The sequence below is a fragment of the Lutjanus erythropterus genome, chromosome 14 (assembly GCF_056507025.1).
Source record: "Lutjanus erythropterus isolate fLutEry1 chromosome 14, fLutEry1.hap2, whole genome shotgun sequence".
NCBI classification, from domain to species: Eukaryota; Metazoa; Chordata; class Actinopteri; order Lutjaniformes; family Lutjanidae; genus Lutjanus; species Lutjanus erythropterus.
The window spans coordinates 23,110,431-23,124,886 of record NC_139330.1 but is presented as its reverse complement, the minus strand read 5'-3'; the positions used below and the strand labels follow the sequence as shown (position 1 = coordinate 23,124,886).

General features: G+C 38.5%; 1 protein-coding gene across 1 annotated transcript in view; it reads right to left on the bottom strand.

Annotated features, from left to right (window-relative positions):
* Positions 1-7,482: 7,482 nt before the first annotated feature.
* The window catches only part of phactr2 (phosphatase and actin regulator 2), a 50,523-nt gene continuing 43,549 nt past the window's right edge, over positions 7,483-14,456 (bottom strand). The window contains exons 10-13 of the mRNA XM_084736099.1: positions 12,724-12,785; positions 12,010-12,147; positions 10,309-10,385; positions 7,483-8,438 (exon numbers count right to left, since the gene is read on the bottom strand). Of these exons, the coding sequence (XP_084592225.1) occupies positions 8,423-8,438; positions 10,309-10,385; positions 12,010-12,147; positions 12,724-12,785 (293 nt within the window). The 3' untranslated portion in view covers positions 7,483-8,422. The remainder of the gene's footprint in view (positions 8,439-10,308; positions 10,386-12,009; positions 12,148-12,723; positions 12,786-14,456) is intronic.

Here is a 14,456-nt window from a genome sequence, read left to right as displayed (position 1 = left end):
AATAGTCATATTTCAGTGTCTAATAAATGTCTTTTTTAAAAGATCAAACTTCATTTTAGAGGAGTCTTTTATTGTGACCAATCCAAGGCACACCTGTGGAATAATCATGCTGTTTAATCAGCATCTTTAGAGGCTACACCTGTCAGGTGGATGGATTATCTTGGAAAAGGAGAAGTGCTCACTAACACAGATTTGAAATAATTTGTGAACAAAATTTGAGCGACATTTTGAGCTTCTGTGTGCACAGAAGAAGTCTTAGATCTTTTGCTTTGGCTCATGAAAAACAGGAGCAAAAACAAAAGTCTTGCAGTCATATTTTTGTTGAGTATAGACCAAACACCAAAGACATCAAGTTTTCAGACATGACCTTTTAAGGTGAACAAATTCACATCTTTGACTGTTTTTCCATTTCCTACCGTCTCTGTCATCTCTTTCCGCCTCTCCTCGTCCCTCATCTGATTCGATCTCCAGTTCTCATTTTCTTGTTCTCTTCTTAAGAACCAACTCCATTATGCCCACATCCTCTTTAAAAGCTGGCAGGCTCGTACTCTGGACGAGGCTGAGTAGACAGGGCTGAAACTGGATACTTTAATGGACATTCACATAAACTCCCATACAAAACAAAATACACACTCACCAGAAATGTTTGCAAAACATGCACTCTAAGATCCTGCATGCAAGCAAGCATGAGAAGAAAACTGTACAAAAATCACAGCACTCATATTCATCTGGAATATTTACCAGAAATCTATTTGGCAAAATGGCACGACAGAGCAGTGAGGTCTCAGTCCTGTGTTTGTCTGATTGGGTTTGCATATTGCAGACTGAAGATGCATTTGAATATCAACTTCCTATTCGAGGAAGTAGCTATTAGAATAACTGGAATTGTCTTATTATGCATTTGTCAAATTACATTGATGTGTAGTTCAATACGCACAGGACTTCATTAGTCTGAGTTCCTGGCACTTAGTTTTTTTTTTTGAGCTACAAGTATGAAAAGACATGGGAGGAGAAACTTGAGCAGATTACCAGTCATGTATGCATTGCATTATGTTCATAGTTTAGCCTGTTAGCATGTTAACATTTGTTAATTATCACTACACAAAGTAGCCTTCAGCTGGGGATGATGGGAAAGGGCTTAGTCTTGCAGGTATTTAGCCATAAACCAAAGTCTTGGACAAATGCAAAATTTGAAAATTTCTCACACTTTATCCTGAATGGGACATGAAGGACTGTCAAATTTCATGGCAATCAATCCAGTACTTACTGAAACATTTCATTTCACTCATCCCCACTAACCTTCACTTGGTCCACCTACATCTGAATGCAGTTTGTTGATTTCAGCTCAGTAATCAACACAATCTCCCCCTTGAAGCCGGAGCTGGCAAACTGAACACTCTGGGCTCGAGTACCACACTGTGCAATTGAATATTGGACCACCTCACAAACAGACACCAGACATTTTGGCAGTCTCACCTCCTCCAATCTTAGTGCTCAACACCAGAGCCCCCCCAGGCCTGTGTGCTCAGCCCCCCCCTCTGTTCTCACTGTAAACCCGTGACTGTAGCCCCAAACATGGAGAAAACTCTACTGTGAAGTCTGCAGATGACACCGCCATCATCTGCCAGATTTCAAACAACAATGAGAATTCATATCAGGAGGAAATCAACAGTCACGTAGAGTGGTGCGCAGAAAACAACCTACTGCTGAATGTCAGAAAAAAAAAAGGAGCTGAATGCTGATTTGCTGGAGAGGAAAGCAAACGCCTGTCTACATCAGTGGTGCTGAGGGGAAGCAGGTGAACACTTTTAAGTTCAACACCACAGAGAACCTGTAAAGGAAATCTCACATCTCCACCCTGGTAAAGATGGCTCAGAGATGGCTTAAAGAAACTCTACAGCATCTCATTAAAACTGCCCAGAGCACTGGTACTCCTCTACTGAGCATCAGTGATATTGGGTAGGCGAGGTGTCTGCAGAGCCCTGAGGATACTGAAGGACAATACCCACCCCAGACACAGCCTGTTCATCCTGCTGCCATTAGGCAAGAGATACACTAGACTGAAGAGCAATTTCCTCCCCTGTGCTGTGAGACTCCTTAATTTATCCTCAGCACTTCACCATGTAAAAAGGTTTTATTTTTCTCTCTTCAGCCAACCTACTATATAATCTAAATGTTTTTATGAGTAGCAAAGAGGGAAATGCATCTAGATCCCACTATACAACCCAGTTGCACAATGATAAATCTAACTTGTATTACATAGTGGCACAAGAGGAAAAATTCATGGCTCACAAAAGTCGATAGGATTCATCCCCTTGGCACAGTAAACATCTATACCTAATATCATGGCAATCAATCCAAGAGTTGTTAAGATGTTTTAGTCTGGACCAAAGAGGTGAACCGAACGACAGACCCACTGTCCCCTGAGCCACACCTCTGGTGTAGCTAATAAAAATACATATTTATCATCTCAGTTTTTGCTGAATCGTTTGTCCTTTTGTAACCCGAGAAGACCCTCAGTGAGAGCCAGAAAGGCACAGCAAAGTTCACCGCAGATTTCTCGGAGTAATTACGCTGTCATCCCCGACAATCTTTCAAATTTAGGGGGCATGGAAGGTAATGAGAAAGGCTGACTTAAAGGCTTTCTTCAGTTTTTTTCTAATGTCCTAGAAAGGCTTAATTGGCGCTAATTGCGACTATTTGGGTTTCTTGATAGGCTGTAAATTTCTCTCACAGCCGTCCAAAGAACTTTGGTGGGAAAAAAAAAATTTGGCTCAGTTTTTAATTAGTTCAGGAAATCGGCGAGTAATGATGTAATGTATTTAAAAATAAAACCCTACCGAGACTAAGCTTCTTGCTCTCTCCATTTCATGTCTCTGAATAGTGAATTAGGAAATGTGGCCTTCAAGGAGAATGAAATCTGCCTTGTAAAACCAGCTTCGAGCAGTACAGCCAGCAATAAAGAGAGGAAGGGGAACAATGAAATTTCACTTTTTCTTACATACTTCTACCTAAACAAGTCCAGCTGTTTCTGAGGAAATATATATAGCTATATTTCTATTTATTTATACATTCCTGTCTCAAGTTTGTTTAAAGTAATGAAAGAAATGATGACAAAATAGATGTTTTTCCACGATTCTTTATATACAAAAACAATATACACAGTTTGGACGTGACAGTAGCTGTTTTGGGGATACATGACATCATCCTATGACTTCAAAAGATCAATCTTGTGTCCATGTGAAATATCCAGTCCTGGGTTTTTGCTGCTGCCGTTGTGTGGAGAGAAAAAATAAAAACATAAAAAAATAAAAAATTAAAGTTGATTTTTTTATGTGAATCCCGAGTGAATCATGATACCTTACTGTGAATTTCACAAGCTCAAGTAAAGATTACATGATGAAGGTAAATGGTTTTTTGATCAACAACAGCAGCAATCTGATCATGGCTCCTGTCAGAAAGCGGGGGATTTGACGTGGGGAAGTGATAACAGAAGCCTCAAGCACCATTACAGCAGCAGACACCCTCAAATGTAAACACCTTCACAAACTGGTCAAAGTCTCCAGTACGGCAATTTAATAATAACAAACCAGGAAAGCAAGTGTCAACATGGCTGCGAATGTTTTTGTGAATGCAACAGGAATTTTGAAATTTAATGGCAGAAATTGATACTTAAATTTCACATATTCTGCATTACAACTTTTAAAGCTTCTTTGGGTTTGTCTCTCGGAGGGTTTATTGTGTTTATGTTACAGTTCCACACACGATGAGATGAAACAGACTGCAGCCATAAAAAAATGTACAGGTCTCGCTCCTTCTGATTAATACTGTCTGGTTATGACATCAACTGTCAAGGCTCCACCACACTCTAAGTCTAGATGTTACACATAATTCTGGGCTAAAATGTGGAATTATGCATCAGCTTTGCAAAAGAAAAAAAGCCTTAAATATAGAGGTGACAGTGCAGACCAGGATTATGTTTTAAAAGACATAAGGTTCTAAGGTTACCACAGCTTCTCATAAGATAACATTTTATTTTAACTCACTTTTTAGCAGTTATAAGCAGCATATCAATGCTTCATAACTGATTTATAATGCACCATGTCATGTAATTGAAAACATAAAGACATTTCTAAAGATTGAATGAATGAAAGAAAGAATGTTTTTTGCCCCCGTTTTTAACTTCTCAATTTAAGTATCCACAACTAATGAATGACTTATGAACCTGACAGTTGACTAATCCTTAGTGTTAGAAAGCATTTAACCATTAACCACTCATACACATATATTAATAAGTCATACCAGTTTAAAACATTTATGAATCTGTTATAAATGTGTCATTATTCTTATATAAAATTACACATATATTGCTATAATATAGTAGAAATGGTCCATGTTTATTCAGTGGCTGTGGATACTTCACATAAAAAGTTAAAGTTGTAAACAAATACATTATTAAACGTAACCTGCAATAACCGATTTTTTTTGGTCATTTTGGAAGAGCAGAAACAATTTACTGACATACCCTTTAAGCTAATATGGAGAACAGCTGCTTAGTTAGACATCACCATTCATCTGCAGCAACTTTTCTGTCCACCTGTTGAATTTAGGTCCTAACATTCACTCTCTTTTTACTCTGTTTTTGGTTTCTACCAACTCCTGAGTGGCGTAAGTGGCTCTTTCGCTGCTAAATACACCTCCATGTTCACCAGCTAGTTGCTAACTTTGTCTCCCTACAGCTTGGTGCTGAGCACGTAGTGTACAGTGGATTTTTGGAGCTTCTTCAAGAAAAACGTCAATCTGCTATGAGAGCTGTGAGAGTGAAAATAAACAGTGGCAGGTTGGACTGCCTGACCGATGAGTTGAAAGTCAATAAAGCTTTAAAGCATGGGGCAGCTGCAGATTCAGGTGATAATTCTCTGTAGATGCACCACTATGAGTGACCCCTTGCACATCGTTTCCACACCATCACTTGATATCTTGTTTAATCAACGTATTTACTCATTGACTATATACTGTTTTTAAAAGCTTGATAGTCTGGATTAAAATAAATGTTACCAGTTATATCTGATCTGGATTAATCCACTGTCTTTTCTAAAGAGATGCAAGCAGCATATTCATGTTCAGTCAGCCATGACGGGATCAGAGCTGCACCAGGAGGTAAGACTTTTAATTTGTGTCTCAAAATAAGAGTTTTCTGGCCTTTTATTGCAGTATTTGCTGTTGTTTTACACCATGTTCACCTTTATAAAAGCTAATTTCAGACTTCAGACTCATTTATTTACTGGTCCTGAACCACAGCAGTTTAAATGTAAATATGTTTAAACACTTATCATGATTAAGTCAGTGGTTCATGTTATATCTGGTTTGGTTTTTCTAGCTTTTGCAGCGTGAACTCTGGTCATCTAAAGATATAAATCAAAAGTGAACTTGACAAAGGATCTTAACTTGCTTTTAAACTGAACCGTCCATGAAAAGCCTGCTGCATTGCACCTGCTGACTACAGTGAAAAGGTGGAACAGAATATGAAATAACCACAGATTTATCACTGCCTATATAATGTCTTGTACATGGTCTGCTTAGCAAACGGGTAGTTTCAATAAAACGGTTATTTAACATACTGAGCTTGATATGCTCCTTAAACAGCAGCACTTACATGTGTGCTGAACTGTTGATTTCATTATCTGGGGAAAATAAAAAAAAAATTAAGACAACTAAAATCAGAGCTTAAAACATTCACATCAAAATTCGATTGTATCATATTGGTAGTAAAATTGATTTCAATGTATGCACATGCTCGATATACATTCTGTACAAAATAATCAGTATACATTACAACAACATACACATCGACATCATTGAATACTGTTGGTTCTTTTACAAGGCTGTACATCATGTCATGTTATGACCCCCACACATTCAGAAGCAGAAGAAATGACTCAGTTTCAGTTACTTTCTGTACGAATGACGAGTCTTGTGAAGGTTGGAGATCTATTAGGAAAAAACAAGCCTTCGGACGTCAGCAAGCTCGATCTGTCAATCACTTTTCAACATATCCTTTATAGTCCCAATATGCTGGGAGGAAAAAAAAAATGTTTTCTGATACAGCGTCTTATACAAGTGCTAAAACATCTTTAGAGAAATTTAGGTCAGGGTTCATTTTCTGGTAGTTCAGCTAAACATTCTGGGATTCACACAAGAACAAATCATTATTAATTTATCCCCTTAACGTTTTGCATTTTGCATCTTTGCATCTTGAGGATTTGGATTATATCTCAACGGAGCACTTAGAAGAAGAAAATCTATAAATTCTCCAAAGTTGAATGTGATCCAAACAACCAAACCAACTCAGCCACATTGCTAGCAAACCATAAATCTACTAAATTTCTGTGCATCTGCACATTTTAAACAACAGTAAATCCTCTTGAGTGTAGTTAGGTTGCTGTGCAGCCAACTGTGCTACCCATTTGTATTTAATCTCCAAACAATTGAAATCCATTCAGACACACTAAAGTCTAAAAATCATTTTGCAAGAGGGCACAAAATACAAACTTAATCCCAAAGAGCAGCACAATGGCATAAGAGATGCTGCTTCTTAAGCTCCCCTGTGCCTGCTGTGTACTATAGAGATAAACATCTTTTAGTTTTGTCTTGAATTTGATATTAAATGAGCAGTTGAACATTCAGGGAAATACACTCATTTAAATTTTTACCATGAGTTGGATGAGAAGATTGTCACCCATCTCATGTCTGTGTGCTCAATATGAAGCCATCACCAGCAGGCAATTAGTTTATCTTAAATTAGCTTAGCTTAGCATAAAGACAGGACACTGGGGGAAACTGCTAGCCTGGCTCTGTTCAAATACTAGCCTACTAGCTCCTTTTAATAAACAGTTTAGCTTTTTAATGTGTACAAAACCTGAAATGTGAGGAGTGAGGCTAACTGTTTTGCTCCCAATCCTTACACTAAGGTAAGCTGATCACTGGTCACCATTCACTTCCATTGTTTGGGAGATTTAGCAACACTGTTTTCCTGTGAAACTCCAGCGGTGGTTTGTGGACTACAAAACTAAACCTGACCCTCAATTGACATGAGGGTGAGTAGATTAATGATTAATATTAATAATTAATTCATGTTTGGGTGAACTATCCCTTTAATTCTTGAGCGTTTATGAGCCAATAGGGAAATCAAACTCAAAGAGCTACTTGTCACCAAGTCTGTCCTCCTGTTCCCATCACAGCCTCACAGAGTAAATTGCAAAAACATGTTTGAGGAGATGAAAATAAAGTACTCCATTTTTTTGAGAGGCCAGCTGATTGCTGCAAGGGTGAAACTCTCAGTCCCTGTTCTCTATTCATAAAACCTTTATATGAAGTGAACAAAATCCCGCCTGTAAACCTTCAAACAAGAAGACCAACATACAATCCTACTTCCTCTTTGGCACCAAGTCACTCTGAGTAAGAGCTCCGGCCAAAAGCCTAAGATGACAAACTGAAGTCAAAGCCCTCGAAACAGAAAGTCCAGCACTTTGTGATCAGAGGTTTGCACTTAATAACTCAACACGGGATAGATGATGGTACACGATCATCATGTATCATCAGGACACGTGATGAGGGATTAGAACTGGAGTGATTTTCATTGCACTTCACTATAAGAGCCTCAGGTGTCCACAGAACTCTCAGCTTCAGCAGTTATAAATAAGACACTCGCGGGTTATTCTTCATCTACATCCACACCTTCATCCTTACATTCTATAACTCTTATGATATAATGCCCTCTAGTGGCAATAAATTTTAAATATGTCTAAAAATGAATTGCAGTATTTCAGAGTGATCTCCAAGAGGCACATCAGAGCAGGATAAACCGCCTCTACTCCCCTCTGATCTATGACATGGGCAATGACATCAGCACGGAAACATCCAATCACTCCCATTTCCTGCTCTAGACGGATGCCCATATATGGCCATTTGGCAGTTTATGACAAGGCAACGCTTGGCAAGTACACAAACTGTTTAGTACAACTGAGCCACATTCATGAGGGTAATTTTGCCTATTTTTCCTCCCTGGAACCTCCCATTACAAGTCCTGAAGTGAACCAAAAAAACAGACAAACAAAAAACATCATATACCAGCAGGTTCTGGCCTCTACAATAAATAAATGGTTCTAATCAGAGCGCTATACACACCATTGTTCTGACTATAGATATGTGCAAAATAATTCACTGGTGTCCACTGATGGGTCAAGGCCTTAAGACACACCTGTAGCTGTCACTATAGACAGAAATACACATCATCAGGTGCAAGAAGATCCTAAAGCAAAGTGTGCTGAGCTGTGCACTGAGGGTCTGAGGGGCAGGAGACTGCTGGGAGCCGTGGACCGGAGAGCTTGGGTAGCTGATGTCCAACTGGCAGTGAGAGCGCTCAGGGCCGATGGAATCTGGAAACACAAACGGGACAGGCTTTAATTCATGAAAATGAATTTAATCAAACTTGTTGAAGAATTTACATATAATATCCCACAGAATTTTCTTAAGTTGCTGTCACTATAGAGCAACAATATAGCCACATATAATGTAGTTCAGGGTCAGGCTACATGGGTTTCATTCAAATTTGTTTAAATAAGTTTTGTTGGTTCTCATTCTTTCAAACCAAGTGTGAACCAACCATTTTGAAGCCTTGACTTTGGCATTATGGTGGTTGTCATCTCGGTTTTTTGCAACCAGATCATGCACCATACAAATGAGAGTGTGGAGGTGGTGGGTGATGCACTGCAACTTGGGCAGTTGCTTGGTTCTGGCTTGTGCATTTAGCAGGAAATAATGGCAGCCTGCCACTTTCTTGTATTACAATTAAACAGGAAACTAAAAATATGTTTCTGAAACCATTTTAAGGGAGAAATAAGCACCGTAGTGACAGAATATTGATCTGTGTTTGATCAACACTACCTTGTTTGACTTTTTTGATTTTTGTGAGGCTCTGCTGGAAACTGAAAATATAATAGAGGCTGCCTGGTCCCTATCATGTTTCTATATGTTTCTCTCAACATTTTAGGTGAGAAATAGGCAATGCAGTAACAGAATCTTGATTCATATTTGATTAGCACTGCCTAGTTTGATAGTTTAATCTCAGTTTCACGAGCCTTGTGTGTTGCACTGACGGATTCACTGAGAATCACCGGTCAATCACACAGTAGCCCCTGTACTTTACTCTAGATGGGACAATAATTTACAAAATGAACATTATGCTATATGGAAGGAGACTTGAAACTAGCAAGTGATACATTGCTAGGCCATTAGAAATAATGCAGGTTTAAGGCACTTCCATATTAGATTTACTTGTCAGACCCAACTTCTCAGAAACTTTCAGGCAGCCCTGACCCACATTCAAAAAACATTTTAGCAGATGCTAAATAAAGTATAAGATATTGAAGACAAAATTTGAAGGTGCACACTGTTTTATAACTGAGAAGCAGATTAAATTATCTACTACTGCTACCTTTTGATCTGATGTGGGTCTTCAGCAGGCACAAACATACTCCTCAACATACGCAAACATACCCCTGCCTTTAGAAAATTAATGTACAGTTAGCTTCAGCTGTAGCCAATGGCTTTGGAGAATTTAAAAAAATGTTTCTGGGGTATTTTTGTACTGAAGCATTATGAGTGATCTAAATGCTGCAGCAACAGATAAAAGCACTATCAGTTAAGTTATATATTTATTAAATCATATATTTATTAAATCATTCTGACATGTCAGACGAAGCTTGTTGAATTCACACATGCAGGAGAGATTTGCACAAACCAAATGATGCCTCATCTACCTCATAATACAGAAAACCCTGCCAAAAAGAGTGCAACTACTAATGCATACAGTGTATACTATTTCTCATGTGTGATTTTTATGGCACCTTCCTGACTAAGTAAAGATCAGTAATTCAATATATATATGTATACTTTCAGCATGTAAATACTGTATATATACACACACTGTATTTAAAAAGGTGTCTTTCTGCACTCTGTACAGCTAAACAATATAAAATCATATCACACAGATCTAATATCATATAAGCGAGTGAACCTTAACTTCACTGGCGATCGATGCCTGAGGCTAATGAACTGGAGTCTACCCAGGTGTATATCATGACTTTAATGTGATTAGAGGAAATGGCTTTGGGGAAGCCAGAATAATATAAATATTGATCAAAGTGAGCTAATAAACTGAAGGATTTATGGTGATAAATTACTAATGAAGCATAAGTTATCATCGGTGTGGAGCTAAATGGTGGAGGTCATCGACCGCCACAGTACCTGGTGAACTGTTTGCTGTCCTCATGAACCTCCATTTCTCGGCTCTTGAACTCATTCAGCTCCTTACGGATAGCAGCCTGAGGGCAAGACACACACATACAAAAACACACACACACACACACACACACACACACAAGATGATGATGATAAAAATGCACCAAGCAGGACAAGGCCACCTGTCCGTCTAACACACACACACACTGTCAAAACACAGCCATTACTCAGTCTGATCACACACAGTCTGTGGCCTCTCTTTGGACTTGTTGGGCTCTTTATGCATCCTTCCACAAATCTGCTGCAAACTTCCCCTCAGGGAACGACCCACAATTCATAGAGAAATGTTCTAATGTTGACAGACCAAGATTTAAAAAAGTGCTGGCAAGAACATGCACACAGCAGCAAAATGTGGTGTGGGGTACGATCATGTTGATTTGTTTTAATCTGTAATTATCAAAAAACATCAGTAATTATAAATGGGATTACTGCATTCAAAAATTTAGTCACAAACTCTTTACGTTTCATGAAATGAAAAATGAGCCTTGGATTTGACAACCACAGGTCACATTAAATCCTGTCCCTTTACTCATACAGCATTTGTCAGCATTGTACAGGTGATGCAAATTAAGATTTTAGGGTTGTTAATGGAACAAGAGGGGTCTGTGATTTCTGTGTGCTGTGTAGTTCTAAACATGACCAGCAGAGGGCAGACTTGACATAGAAACTGCCCTCCAGCACGCCGTGAGGGCATTCTCCGTCTACAAGGACATTTTATAAAAACATGGAAGATGTTTGTACAGTAGACCTGGAACTTGCATGCACTTATATTCTGTCTGTTTGGTCTGGGGCTGTTTTTCAAGGTTTATTTTAGGCTAAACCACTAAGTTCCAATTAAGATATTAATGCCTCGGTATACAATCATATCTAGGACCAGGGGTGTCGAATTCAGTTAAGTTCATGGGCCACATACAGCCCAAGTTCATCTCAAGTGGGCTGGACCAGTAAAACTATTGCATAAGAACCTATAAATAATGCCTCAAAATGTTTCAAAAGAAGTAAAAGTGCATTCTGACAATGACAATATTTAGCAATTATTAAACCATCCATTTACAAAACTAATATGGAACAAGCTGAGATGTCTGAAGAAAAAGAAAGTGCAATTTAAACACTGTCTCAGTTTTTCCACATTCAGTCTACTATCATTACATGTGCATTTAAATATACAGATGACAGAGGATTTACAAATGCACAAAACATTCATGTTCAGCTTGTGGAGATTTTTGAGACTGATGTGGAAGAAGTGGACTACACAGAGCCCTGGCAGTGATGTTAGGATGAACTGGAACAATGACTGCGAGCCAGACCTTATTGCCCAACATCGGTGCCTGACCTCGCTAATGCTCTTGTGGCTGAATGGGAGCATATCCGTGCAGCCAGTATTTCTGTGGTGACTGTTACAGCATCAGCCCAAGGTGTTGGAATTAAATACTTAACAATCAACCATGGGTGTAATGCCCTACATGGTGGTTAAAGAATGTAGTGTACTTAACCATCTGTAGATCACTCGCTTTTTCAGGCTTATATAAAGCTTAATGCAACATCAACTAACCAGCTGATAAGTTGATAACATGATAAAAGAAAAATTAGAAAATCGATCAAAACTAAAAATCAGGTTTTTAAAATACAGTGTATTAACTGTAGCACCTTGTCAGCAGGAGTAAGCCGTGTCCAGGGTTTATCTGCCCGCCGGTCATAGTCCTTGGCGTCTGTTACCTCAACATACTCATTAAAACGCAGGATCCTGCGAGCGACAAGCTCAGCCACTGTAGGCCTCACACTCAGCTACACACACACAAACACACACACACACACACACACACACAGAGGGAGGGAAATTAGAGTAAAATCATCAAAATTCAGAAATGGTAATAGCTATCTATATATATACATAACTATCATATGTGTGTGTATATATGTATATATGTGTATATATATCAGATAACTAATTATTACAGACATTTCACTTTTTTAATGAGATGAATATAAAGTTAGAAGATTTACGCCATTTACATCATTTAAACTAATGCTCTAATACAACTAACTGAACAGGAAATGCTACAAATCTCTAGAAAAATGAACTACAACTGTCCCTCTACACCGCTAAATGTGAAGGGTCTATGCTGTAAATGTACATGTTTCATTATACTTTTGTATTCTTTATTATCTTTAAAAAAAAAACAGAAAGAAATTCAGTTCCATCTGTGTCCACTAGATGGACTAATCTACCCTCACAAAGCATCTTTTCTGTCCCCGACCATGACTCATAAGGTGGAGTAAAGCATATTAGCCTCTAAATATAGCCTCACTCTGTCCTTTCTGTTCTGTCTTGTGTTTGTGTGTAGTTGGTGTTTACAGTACCTTTCTGGAGAGTCTCCTTTTTATCTCTTGCTTGGCTTCTTGCTCTTCTGCCTCATTCTTTTCTGCATGCAGAGAGAAGTTATTTCACACCTTCTGTGTGTGCTACAAGCCTCTGCTTCTATTTATAGCAGCAAGATATGATTCGTCACGTTAAAGTGTAGCTGTGGCTATAGTGTGTCTGCCTTAACATAAATAAAAGCAAAGGATTGAATGAATCTGTAATGCTTGCGGTGTCTTCATGGATATTCCATGTAAATGTGTGTGTAAACATTTTGTGGGTGACTTGGCCTGGGACACTGGTAAACCCCTTGACCTCTAGTGGCCCCATTAGAGATTGAAATAAAACCCATCTGGGATTCACATCTCAGAAACCAGCCACCTCACTCTTCTTTCCCATAAAACAGGACAACTGTGTAGAATTACTTTCTCTTTCTGTTTTTCCTTCCTGAATGAAAAGTCACACAATACATCTGAGTCATCTTGGTCTTTGTGCTGCACACATCGGAGGATGAAGCTGTAAACTGAATTTATTCTCAAAATCTCTGCATAAATGCTAGACACATGCCCTGCAAAGTTTTTAGCTTCTGTTTTAACAAGACACAGCTTTATCTATGTTACTAGATCAGTGTCACCACACCAGTCAGCTGTGAGGGTGAAGGTTCATTCTAGCAGTTTACAGCTGTTGTAAAGTATCTATATTTAATTACAGCCTCCAAGAACTGAAAGTGTCCAGTCATGGATAAACTGCAGTCAAAGGGAGGAACAGATAACATTAAGTTTGTAATATAACTGAGTTAAAATACAATTCACCTACAGTATAACACCTACGCATCGAATGATATCAGAGTTTTATTTTAATTTCTTCTGTTGCATCCACTGGATACAAACTGGTGACTGTGGGCTGTTTGCTATTTCACTCAGCATAAAGTAACAGATATTACATAACTACCCGGTCTTTAGTGGGAGAAAAAGCTGTTTGGATTGGTTCAGTTAAGCCGAGAGCAAAACAACTTCGAAATCGTAATATCCCAAGCTTAAATGCCTCTTTTAAGTCCCTGAAATGCAAAGTTGGCACAAAAAGTAAGCTAACAAACCCTCCAGTGAAATGATTTCAGTCCTGCTTGGTAGCATAAGATACAAATTTACTGACAATTTGTTCATTTAATATTTATTAGGGTTAGTGGGTTAGAGCTGCAACAATCTGTCGATTAATCAAAAAAAACATTTGTTGGTTCAAGCTTCTTAAATGTCAGAGTGTGCTGCTTTTCTTTGTCTTTTATAAATGGTTAGACAAAAGAAGCAATTTGGGCTCTGGGAACATTTCACAATGACATTTTATAGACTGAATGATAAATTGTGAAAAAAATTGAGTGGATTATTTAATAATATAATGATAAAAATCATTTTTAGTCGCAGCCCTAGTTGCGTGTGCTTTTGTGCACAATTCGGCCTGAGTGGTGACCAAATTAAGGGGCCTATTGTCTGTGAAATAATACAGACCTAAGCGTGACCGACCACATTAGTTCAGTGCAGGAGACACAGAGCATCTAATAGACGGTAACTCATAATTTAGACAGACATATCGGTCTCATTCATCTGATTAATGAGGCATACAAGGTCGTATCTGGCAAGCTGCTGCTGCCTGTGACTAAAGCTGGACAGCTGGAACACCACAGTACCTGTTAAAACCAGGAGCAGCTATTACTTTATGTTAGACAAACACACAATGTTGT